This window comes from Myxine glutinosa, chromosome 10 (genome assembly GCF_964187855.1).
Source record: "Myxine glutinosa chromosome 10, kmMyxGlut1.1, whole genome shotgun sequence".
NCBI classification, from domain to species: domain Eukaryota; kingdom Metazoa; phylum Chordata; class Myxini; order Myxiniformes; family Myxinidae; genus Myxine; species Myxine glutinosa.
The window spans coordinates 87,199,861-87,212,099 of NC_136270.1; the positions used below are offsets into that span (position 1 = coordinate 87,199,861).

General features: G+C 47.3%; 1 protein-coding gene across 4 annotated transcripts in view; it reads left to right on the forward strand.

Moving 5' to 3' along the window:
* GLS (glutaminase) overlaps positions 1–10,595 on the forward strand; it is a 154,002-nt gene extending 143,407 nt beyond the window's left edge. For all 4 annotated transcript variants that reach the window (XM_068126600.2, XM_068126601.2, XM_078785844.1 and 1 more), the window contains 2 exons: positions 9,243–9,306; positions 9,608–10,595. In XM_068126600.2, the coding sequence (XP_067982701.2) occupies positions 9,243–9,306; positions 9,608–9,758 (215 nt within the window). In that variant the 3' untranslated portion in view covers positions 9,759–10,595. The remainder of the gene's footprint in view (positions 1–9,242; positions 9,307–9,607) is intronic.
* Positions 10,596–12,239: the final 1,644 nt, after the last annotated feature.

The following is a 12,239-nucleotide window of genomic DNA, read 5'->3' on the forward strand; positions in this document are numbered from 1 at the left end:
TCCCAATTCATCCCTCTGAGCATCCAATTTACCTTCTAACCCGATTTTCACCTCCTCTATCTGGTTCCCCATCCGTTTGATTTTCCCGGGCGGATTGCTCCCCTACTTCCCGCAATTTGTCGTCCATTGTGTGTTCTAACCCCCTTAACCCATTTTTCACCCCCTCTATCTGATTCTCCTGGGCAGCCATTCTATTTTCCACCCCCTTTAACCCATTCTTCACCTCTTTTATCCCGTTGTCTAACACCTCAAATTTACTGTCCAACCACTTAAAATTATTGTCTAACCCCTTAAAATTATTGTCTAACCCCTCAAATTTAGCTTCTAGCCGCTCCCCCATTTCTCCCATTTTGCCCCCCATTTTGCCCCCCAATCGCTCACTATCAGTCCTCGCTTCGTCCCTTTGCAGGTTCAGGGACACCTGCATTTGTGCCATAAATTGCTCCATGAGGGCCTGCATTTGGGCCATCCCTCCCACTTGTGCAGCGGGTGCGGCCGCCGTAGCCATGTGCGAGGCGCCATTTTGCGTCCCTTCAACCACATGCACGAGAGCACCATTTTGCGCGCCTGAAACCTCCTCAACCACCTCCTCATTGTTCTCCTCCCTCTGATCCTGGGTTACTCCTAACCCCTCTCCTAGTTCCCCCACCGGCATCCGATCGCCTTGACTAGCCATGGCGCGATTTCAAAATTCGGGTTTTTAAAAACAAAACAAATTTCGGCAGCTCGTAATTTTGAGCACGTTAAGCGTGCTTCGGGTCCGATCCCGCTCCCGACACCAATTGTTACGGACCGCGGATAAGATGTTGGTTTGCCGAGCGGATGGCACCGCGGCCCTAACAGTCACCCCGACTAACCCGATTCCCGAACGTTGGCCGAATCGCGCCACAGGTATTCAATAAGGAAAAGACAAAGGCGACACGGATGTGAAGAAGAAGAAGAAGCAGAAGACAAAAAGGGTTGAAATGCTACTAAATTTATTCCTACTATTTACACGCTCAAAGTAACCAAGGAGAAGGAAGGATAATAAAATAATTTACAGAAGAGGCAAGGCGACACAGTGAAACTTAGCTTAACTATACAGGCTTAATTATTACCCAGGGACAGAACAAACAAAGACAGACTCACGCGGGGAATGATGATAGGAATGGCAGGAGGTGGATGGCTGGAGGGAGAGGAAGGTCCACTGGCACTGGGTCACGGTCGGGCCGGGAGCGGCAGCTCTGTTCCTCCGCGGCCACGGTCGGCACCGCCGTCAACGCCCAAGCTGCGGTCGTACGAGCTGCCGCGGGACGAGCTCCGCCGGTCGAGTTAAAGCTGCCTGGTGGAGCCAACGCTGCTTGGTGGAGTTTAAAGCTGCTGGTACTGCTCGTGGTACTCCTCTTGCTTGCTCTCAGGACTCTCTCTCAATGCTTGCTCTCAGAACTCCTTCTCTCTATGCTTGCTTGTGTACTGCCAACTCTCTGACGCACCTCTCTTTGCACGTCTCTCGCTTGGTCCAACCACACCCTCGGTTCTTGCGCGCGCGCTTTTATAGCGCCTCAGGCGATCAAGCCGCCGGCCTTCAGGACACGCCCCCCGGTGAGCTCGCTTCGGCCCTGATTGATGGGCACAGGCCCTCTGACTCCACCCTTGATGACGATGGGCGGGCATGCCCTTCTTCCCCGAGCTGAGCACATGCTTAATGGCGGCAATTGGTGTTGGCAATGCGAATGGCAATTGACGAAAAGGGAATGTGAACGGAATCTACTCTTATTTCACCTGGTGCAATGGAGTGTCATCTTAATGGAAGACAAGGCCTTACCCTAATACACATAATAAGGAAATAAACTACTGAACAGGGATATTATGGTGTCCTTCATGTATGCTTTATGGAACTAACTACGGGAACGCCCTTTGACCTTTATACAACACTGGAGTAAGGAGGGCGATATTCTAACAACAATTTACACAATAACAACAAAAAAAACAAACCATTCTCATATCCACAACTATATATATATATATATATATATATATATATATATATATATATATATACAGACTTGGCATTTAATATGGAATATTTTTTTTTCCTTGACTTGGGTTTACTTTCTGAACTCGGTATATCAATCTGGTGAGTTTCTTTTACGCTTCGGTGATTTCTTTGTTAAAAGAACCATGTCACTGATTGTTTGTCGCAGCAAGAAGTCAATAACAGGATTATATCACAGGTGGCGTGACAAAATGTACGGACAGGTACATTTGACGATTGGCTTCACAATCGGGTATATAAGGGTTGTTGCGTTCTGTATTCGTGGAAAACAACTGCTGCACGTCTACAAAAGTTATTGCCGCTTCCCCTGGAGATGGTCCGTCAACTCGACAATGCTGTTTGTCATTTAGTGGTGGCTTTACGAAATTCCGGCATGAAACAGCGTGCTATTGCTCGGCAGTATGGCATCACTCAAGGTCAGGTGTCAAAGATCCTGAAACGAAATGCTCAGAGGGGTGTCCCTACTCCAATACCGAGGTCAGGACGTCCCCACAGAACCACAAGGAGGGATGATCGCCAGCTGCACCGGTTAGTCTGCAATGGCCGTACCAAGTCAGCTAATCGGCTTAGGGCTGAGTGGCAGCAACTGACAAATGTGCCTGTATCCAGAAGGCTAGTCAACCAACGACTGGTTCAAGCAGGCCATCGTGCCAGGCGTCCCCTGAGAAAGCCACGTCTGACCAGACAACACCGCCAGCACCGATTGCAGTGGGCCAGAGAGCACCGTCTATGGCAGCCAGGACACTGGAATCACGTGATCTTCAGTGACAAGTCTAGATTTCTGGTCTATCGTCAATATGGCCGCGTCCGAGTGCGCAGACAAGTGCATGAAGCCTACAACGAAGATTGTATAGTGCCAAGAGTCCAAGCTGGAGGTGGTGGGGTGACCGTTTGGGCTGCTTTTCATGCAGGGGCAAAACTGACCTGGTTGTTCTGAATGGAAACCTGAACCAGTTCAAGTACAGGGCCATTCTGGAAGAAACATTGCTTCCATTTGTTCGTGCAGCCTTTCGAGGAAACTTTGTCTTCCAAGAGACAATGCACGGCCTCATCGTGCTCGCATGATCCAACACTTTGTTGCTGACCGTGGTGTAGAGCATATGGAGTGGCCTGCCATGTCCCCGGATATGAATCCGATAGAGAACTTGTGGGCAGAATTAACGCGTCAAACGCAGAATCCGGGGAGGTGGGGGTTCTTCACCTGAAAGGGGTTCACACCTGAAGGACATGGTCCAGAGGCTGGTGGACCGGCAGTTAGCGGGGTCTGGGCCCTGGCAGGCGGCTTCAGCGATGGCGCGCAGTGGGCCACAATCAAATACCCCAACTCGGGACTACAGGGGGGGTAATTTGGAATTTCGGAGGCACACCCCTTACCAGGTGGTGTGCGGCCGGATGGGTCATCCTGCGCAGGACTGCAGAGCCCCGCGCAGGGATGGACCCTGGCAGGCGTGACCACCAACTCCGCCCCGTACGGATCGGAGTAGCCGACCCTCATTGACGACAAGCACTCATTGACGCGACAGGTCATTTATTGTGGCCAAATTGGCATTGGTAGTTTGACGATTCGATGCAAAATTGCGAGCATGGGGGTTGACGCCGTTGCGGACACAGGAGCAAGCGCCACGATCATCAGCCCTGTGGTCCTTGATTTGAGTGCAGACGGTTGGGATAGCAGTTGGCTACCGGGGTAACAGCCCCCATCATAGGACATGGTTTTGTGATCCTCAAGTTAGGGTTGGTTAAAAGGAAGATAGAAGTGTGGGTGGCGGAGGTGTGCGACCCATGCCTAATCGGATTGGACTTGTTGACTGCCAGCGGTGCAAAATCGATTTGTGCCGGGGGATCCTGCAGGTGGGAATAGATGAGCTGCCATTAGACGGGGTGAGCACGGCCGAAAGGACGGAGCTGGAGGCTTCTGGGGCCGTGACCATTCCCCCGGGGGCCGAGGCAATAGTGCCGGCCCGATGGCGGGCTCGCCCAACCTGGCAGGAGTCCTGCGGCCTGGTCGAACCGATGGCAGAGCAGCCCGTCCCAGGCTTAGTCGTGGGCCGTACCCTCGTAAAAACGGACGGGCCGGTGGTGGCCGTCCGGGTAATTAATGTTAGTAAAGAACTACGCACTATAGGAGGGGGCACGAAGATAGCCGGCCCCAGTTAGCTGCACCCCAGTTAACGAAGTCGTGGAGGTGAGGGACGAGAACATCCAGCCGAGTCGGTCCCGGAGGGAGTTGCTAGAAACTAGTAGGAATTGGCCCGAACCCATTTGCGAGATGGCAAAGCGGAGTAGTGTAGAGTTGGAGGAGACCCAGCGGGAGGCCTTACACAAATTAATCCAAACCCATTTAGACATCTCCTTGTCCTCCGAGGACATTGGACGTACGGGCCTGGTGAAACATCAGATCCACACCGGCGAGGCCCGGCCTATTCATCAGCCCGCCCGACGGCTCCCTTGGAGCAAGAGGGAGGAAGCTGATGAACAGGTAGAAAAAATGCTCAGTGCAGGTATCATTGAGTCCTCGGAAAGTCCTTGGATGTCACCTGTTGTGTTGGTTAAAAAGAAAGATGGAACCACGCGGTTTTGCGTGAACTATCGCCAACTGAACAACGTGACACTCAAGGACTCCTATCCCCTGCCTAGAATTGACAATACCCTCGATGCCGTTGCGGGCTCAAATTGGTTCTCAACTTTGGACCTGAAGAGTGGGTATTGGCAGGTGGAGATGGATAGGGCAGGGAAGGAGAAAACGGCATTTTCCACAGGTAAGGGACTGTATCAGTTCACTGTGATGCCGTTTGGTTTGTGTAACGCCCCCGCCACCTTTGAACGATTGATGGAGCATGTGCTGGGCAGCATGCCATGGCAGTCATGCCTGGTGTACCTGGATGACGTCCTGGTACATGCTAAAACATTTCCCCAGGCCATAGCTAATTTGGACCAGGTGTTTGGGTGCCTCAGACAGGCAGGGTTGAAGTTGAATCTGAGCAAATGCACTTTGTTCGCCAAGGAGGTGGCCTATCTAGGTCACGTCATAAGTCGCGAGGGGGTAAAAACAGACCCAGGAAAAATTACAGCGGTAAAGGAGTGGCCCGCACCTTGTAACATCAAAGAGGTACGGGGGGTTTTGGGACTCTGCTCCTGTTACAGGCACTTTGTGGCAAAATTTGTGGAGATAGCCAGGCCTCTTCACCAGCTAACGGAGAAGGGGACGAGGTTTAATTGGACAAGGGAGTCCAATGAGGCCTTCCTAGCATTGAAGGGGTGTTTGACATCCGCACCCGTTCTAGCTTACCCCACAGATGACAGGACGTTTACCCTGGACACGGATGCAAGCCAGGAGGGTTTGGGGGCAGTCTTGTCCCAGACACAGGGGGGCGTGGAGAGAGTGATCGCGTATTACAGTCGGGCCATGAGTAGGCCCGAGCAAAATTATTGTGTCACTCGTAAAGAGTTATTGGCTATGCTGTCTGCCATGAGCCATTTCCACCCGTTCCTGTATGGGCGAAAATTTCTGGTTCAAACTGACCATTCCTCCTTGCAATGGCTCCTACGGTTCAAGGAACCTGAGGGCCAAATTGCAAGATGGTTGGAAAAGTTGCAGCAGTACGATTTTAGTGTGACCCATCGGGCCGGGTAGGCCCATGGGAATGCCGATGCACTCTCGCTACGTCCCTGTCTGGGAGAAAACTGTAAATTATGTGCGAGACACGAGGACAGGGAACAATTGGCAGGCCGAGGCCTTAGAGGCCGAGGCACGACCCAGTACCTCCATAGATGGGGGCTCATAGCTTAGAAGACTGGGGGAGTATTGTACTCCACGTGGGGGAATAATCGTGTGACCATTCCTCACACGGGGGGGGGGGGGGGTGGGGGTGGGGGCATGAGCACTAGTTTAGGGGGGGTGGCAGTGTTAGGCCCATTGAGGGGCCAACAATGGTTGCCTCCATGGGGGCACCGAAACTAGCCGAGGGAGGGCTAGGATAATTGTTAGGGATTTAGAGAGACAATAGGGACAAGATTTAAGTAGTGACCATGAACTGTAGTGGGGACGTGGAGAGTTTAGTGGTTGCTAACAAAGGGTGTGCATAGCTTAATATAAAGGGACGACGAGGGAAGCACGAGTTATAGGGGAAATTAGTTAGATAAATGATGTAGTGTGTAAGGATGAATTGAATTGTGTTGTGGTGTGCAAATAATTGGTGTGGATATAATTGGTGTGGAATGCATGGTGCGAAGGATTGAATGGGGGGAGTGGAACCCATTCACGGAGGCACGGCGGGGTAGTTTAAAGTTAGATAGAGGGTGCAGGTAAATTGCCTGGATATTGGCACCTGTGGTGCTGATGGTAGGATGAAGTGTTTTGTGAGGTGCATGAGGCAGTGAAATGGCTGGGCATGTGGCTTAATTGGTAGTAATAGTTATTGGGGCACTCCGTCACTGGTAGCTCGTCGGCCAGGTAAGGCCGCAGGTAGGCTCAGGGAGCCAGTTAGGTTAGAGTGAGTGGGGCCCGAGGATCCAGAGGAAGGACCCGGGTTGCCCAATGCCAAGGTGGGCATCAGTGGGTAAGCGCCAGTGAGGGCCTTCCCCAGATAGGGTAGTGTAAGGAGCAGGCAAGCTCGGGAGGCGGCTCCAGTGAACAGAGGGGTGCAGGTAGGTAGACCTGCTGGTAGAGCCACACGACCCAGCCCTGAAATTGTGCGAGGGCACAGGTAGAAAATTTGTGGGGTTAGACCTAAAATCAGAGGTGTAGTGGTTTGAGAGGGTCATTAACCAGTGTGGCAGCTACATTCAAATGTAAGGTGTGCACAGATGGAGCTGCAGATGGAGGAAATGTTGAGTTGGATCTTGGAGATGGCGTGAAACTGGAAGGTGTGAAAACATTTTGCTACCTCGGAGACATGCTGAATGGAGAAGGTGGATCAGATTCGGCAACGGTTGCAAGAGTGAGATGTGCATGGAAGAAGTTTCGGGAACTGAGTGGCATGCTGATGAGGAGTGGAGTGTCGTTGAAGCTGAAGGGAAAGGTGTATGCTGCATGTGTGAGAAGTGTTATGATTTATGGGAGCGAGACATGGGTAATGAACGTAGAGCAGCAACGAAGGCTGGAAAGTGTGGAAATGCGAATGGTTCGGTGGATGTGCGGAGTATCGTTGAGAGAGAGGAAGACAAATGATGAATTGCGAAAGATGATGGGAATAGAGCCTGTGATTGATGCTGTGAAGAGGAACAGGTTGTGATGGTTTGGTCATGTGTTGAGGAAGGATGAAAGTGACTGGTTGAGAAGAGTGATGGAAATGAATGTCGAAGGAAGTCGAGGACGGGGAAGACCGAGAAAGACTTGGCTAAAGATGGTGGAAGAAGAAATACGGGCAAGGGGGTTAACAAGGAGAGATGCAGAAAATAGGGCAAAATGGAGAAGATTGTCATGGGGACCGCAAGGCTAACCCCCGCTCTAGCAGGGGAAATGGCCTTAAAATGCATGTTGTTGTTGTTGTTGTTGTTGATTCGTATATAAACATCATTAAAAGTAAATAATGACCTTGGCCAAAGTGACGTGAGTTTAATCTCCACATGAGAGAATTCCACATAGCTATTTGGGCGGTGTATACGCTAACAGATCGCTGTCTCCATCGATCTTGCCAAGGCCATAACACCTCTCCACTCAAAACCCTTTTAACTGTTGATTTGGTAGTTTTTGTCTCCCGTCGCACCGCGGAGCGAAAGGGGGACTATGGTTTTCCCCTCCGTCCGTGTGTGCGTCCGTCCGTCCGTGCGTCCGTCCATGCGTCCGTCTGTGCGTCCGTGCGTAAGCAAAGGACCGAATTCTAATTTGGTGTGGGTGCAACGCACGTCAAAATCCAAGATGGCCACCGCCATGTATGTCTGAACCTTGTGAGCGGAATATCTTGAAAAATAAGCGAAGTACCAACTTCTAATCTGGTGTGTGGGTGTATCTAGGCATAAGGAAGAACGCGATTGAAAATTTGGTCGCTACGTCAAAATCCAAGATGGCCGCCACCATATATATATCTGAACCTTGTGAGCGAAATATCTTGAAAAATAAACGAACTACTAACTTCTAATCTGGTGTGTGGGTGTATCTACGCATTAGGAAGAACGCTATTGAAAATTGGGTCGCCATGTCAAAATCCAAGATGGCCGCCTTGCGTCTTCCACTTTGTCAACTCACTTCACCGATGGGGGACCTCGGCGTAACGCTTGTTACAATGAAGGAAACATTAACAATGTTGTTAAAAGTTAATTTTGTGATTAATTTGTGATTGGAGTTATGTTGTTTGGAATGAAAAAAGAGATATCGAGTTCAAGTAAATGAGGACATGCCGTGATGGTTTCTACTTTCTAAACGTAAACGCGGATCGCCATATGCAGATTCTCCACGGACCCACGATCGATATTTCTATACGTGAACGTACCCGTTTGTTTGCAAACAGGTACGTTTTTCATGTAAGTCCTTCACGAACTTGCTGTCCATTTCTGACATGCGACTGAGGGTGCTTCATGCGACTGCGAATGGTTCGGTGGATGTGCGAAGTGTCGTTGAGAGAGAGGAAGACAAATGATGAATTGCGAAAGATGATGGGAATCGAGCCTGTGATTGATGCTGTGAAGAGGAACAGGTTGAGATGGTTTGGTCATGTGTTGAGGAAGGATGAAAGGGACTGGTTGAGAAGAGTGATGGAAATGAATGTAGAAGGAAGTAGAGGACGGGGAAGACCGAGAAAGACTTGGCTAAAGATGGTGGAAGAAGAAATGCGGGCAAGGGGGTTAACAAGGAGAGATGCAGAAAATAGGGCAAAATGGAGAAGATTGTCATGGGGACCGCAAGGCTAACCCCCGCTCTAGCAGGGAAAATGGCCTTAAAATGCATGTTGTTGTTGTTGTTGACTGAGGGTGCTACAGGAATGTGGAATTTATTGGTTTCATGCTTTAGCATTCGCCATATCTGCATTGCCTGTTTGCTTCTGGCCTCCCACCCATGCGTAGCATGGGTATCTCAGTAGTGTAATTTAATGTAATGTTTTAAAGGTGTAATTTATTCACATGACGTCACAGCGTCATGTCATCGGGTCAGTGTGCTTCTTTGGTTAAATATATATATATATATATATATAATTATACATATCGTGTTTTAGTGATTTATGATGCTTCGAGAAAATGTAACGTATTTACTCGCTTCTTTCTGTACTAGGGCATGTTGAGGTTGTGCGATTCTTGTTGGAGTCGTGCAAAGTGAACATTTCACCCAAAGACAGGTACAGTATTTATTTTTTATGAACAAAATGCTTTGATAATTGATTCTTGACATGTATCTCTTCAGTCCACCAACAAACCATGAAACAATTGTGTGATAAATGAGCAAACATTTTCCTATTGGTCGACTAGAGTACGAAATGCAATGTTAAATTTCTGAAGATAATCTCCAAAAAAAAGAATGGTGATACAATTGTTATTGTGTTATTATTAATTTTATATGTTGGATTTATTAATGGAGGTGCGGACTTGAAACACAATTTTCTTATTCTGGGAATGGCATCTTCAATTATGGAATGGCAGGTGGGGAAACACTCCGATGGATGAGGCAGTGAGATTTGGACACCAAGAGGTTGTGCAATTGCTCCAAGAATACGATGGAAAATTCGTGCCGGCCAGGAAGAATGGCAAAAACACGACGACGTCTGAAGAGAACCTGGAGGGGATGGTCTAATGAATGAATTTCTCATCGTTCGACATCCATTGAGTTTTTTTCCTCAAAGTTAGATTTGCAGAGTGCTGTTCAACATACCATTTCTCAATCACTCCACACACTGCCGTTTTGGTGTCTTTCAAATGCATCGCTCCGAGCATGAACTTTCCTTATTTTATTTAATGTCGCTTTAACTTAATGATGTTATATTTGACTCATTTTGTTGCATTTGGCTCGTTCCGTCAATGGAATTTCCTCCTTGCATAAAAGTGAAATTATGCTTTACATGAAGTTCAATTGGACTTTAATGGTGACATTTTATTATTATTGTTAAAACAACCGCCCGAATAGAAAACAAAGGCACACTCGTCTCTGTGAAAGGTGTTGTCATTTTGTGTTGGTAGATGAGATCAACGACGGATTTTATCACCAAAAAGCTGGAGTATATTTATTGTGGTGCAGTTAACATTTTGATTGTGAGCCTTTTCCCTCTTATTTCTCTGATAATGGGCTAACGCTCGAAACCTCGGCCTGCACCTTGATTCTCATGGCGGTTACATACTTATTTGGTTGATCAAATCCATTCAGAAATATATCTTTATTCAACAGGGGCACTTGAGAATCAAAGCAAACCTTTTTTCTCTGTTATGGAGATGGAGATTTTTGCACAGCATAATCAAAGGCGATGTGTTGTCTGAGATATTAAAACGAAATGTATTTGTTTTTATTTATTTCGAATTTATTTATTCCATTCTGTGGAGTTTTCATGTTGCACATGGATTGTAAAATTCTAGGTAGAATGCAGAGATGCAGCATTGATTTTGTAACTTTTGAAAGGAAAATATAGATTTTATTGTGCTTGTTTCTTTTATATCCTTTTCACATTTGGTAAATAATTTTGGAAAATGTTGTGAAAGGATTGAGATCCTTTGGTTTTGTTGAAGAACTGAAGAAATATCCTTTTTAAAATAGTTACATTTCATTTTGTGAGGTTTTCTTTATTGCAGCAAAACGTTTTTGTTTAGCCATCTTTAATCAACTGCATTGGCAATTGTATGACCAAACTTCCAGCACATTTAGATTGCTTTTCACCCGATTGGGCTAAGGGGTATTGTCGTCCGGGCGTCTGTCAACTTTGGGTTTCCGTCAATTTCAAGGAGAACGGCTTGTCCGATTAAATCCATTTTTGCAGTGTGTGTTGGGATTGAGTAGAAGAAGGTTCCTTTCGAAAATGGGCGTGCTGCGATTTTCAATATGGCCGCTACGGCAGCCATCTTGAAATTGGTTTCCACCATGCATGGGCTGAGGGGTTATGCCCGATTTGCGGTGCTATTTATTTGACACAGCAGCAGGAAATAAAGAAAGTTGTTGTATTATTTCAGATGAGTGAGAAACAGGATTAAGGCTATGATAAGGATGTAGGGGGAATGTGGAAGGCTTCTTACAAAATTTTATCGACAATCAAATGGTGTGATGTTTGTCATCTGCCTATTATATTATATTTTTATTTTATTTTATCATATAAGGTCTAAGGCTCGTAATGGAGTTGCGACACACACGCACACACACACGAAAGAATACTTTGAGACCTGGGAGGGCTCCGTTCCAACTTCTGAAACTCACATATGGAGATAAAAACCAACGACACACACACACACACACACACTGACATACTGATGACAAAACGCTTAACACAGCCACTGAGCTTGGGGTAAGTGCTGTCACTTCCCAGGATACTCTGGGTACCAGTGATGTCAACAATGGCGACAACTTTTCTCACCACACCCCTCCAAACTTCAGTCTTGACTGCTTTTATTCATTTCACTCTATCCCTAGGTTGAGAGGATAGCCTAGTAGAGGTATGCACACTCACCTCTGAGCTGTCTGACCTGGGTATGAATCTCAGCCCAGTTATAAACTGTCAACATGTGTACACTGTAACTCGGATGAATGTTAAACTGGGTATCCCATCTGCTTACGTTAGTTGGTGACGTTAAATAACTCACGGTGTGTTTCCAGCAGAGGAGGCAAGTCATTTCTGACACCCTGGCCAAAATCTAAATTCCTCCCTCAATATGCAGGAGCACTGCATCAATGGCACAGCTCCATCTCGGTGAATGACGCAACTAACGGACTGAATTCAGAATTACATCTCACTCCAATATGCACTCGGTAGCAAGTACAACAATTCTATATTTTCCCAATACCTCAGTATGATGCATGCATAACCCTACTCTCTTCCAAGTATATCATTTTTCCCTTCCCAACTCTATAGACTACAGTTTTCCTTCTTTTTCCTGTCTATAAGCTTCTCAGTTTTCTTTTCATCACTTCTTGTTTAAGGTAGGTGACTGCTCACACAAAGGTTGGTTTTGAGAAGTACTTGTTTTGGATGTAACAATTTCATGGTCCTAATATAACGGCATTTATATTTATTTGTGTATCTTCATGTGCTATTTGTCTTTGTTAGGTATCTGAAAATCAAAGGCCTTGTAATTTTTG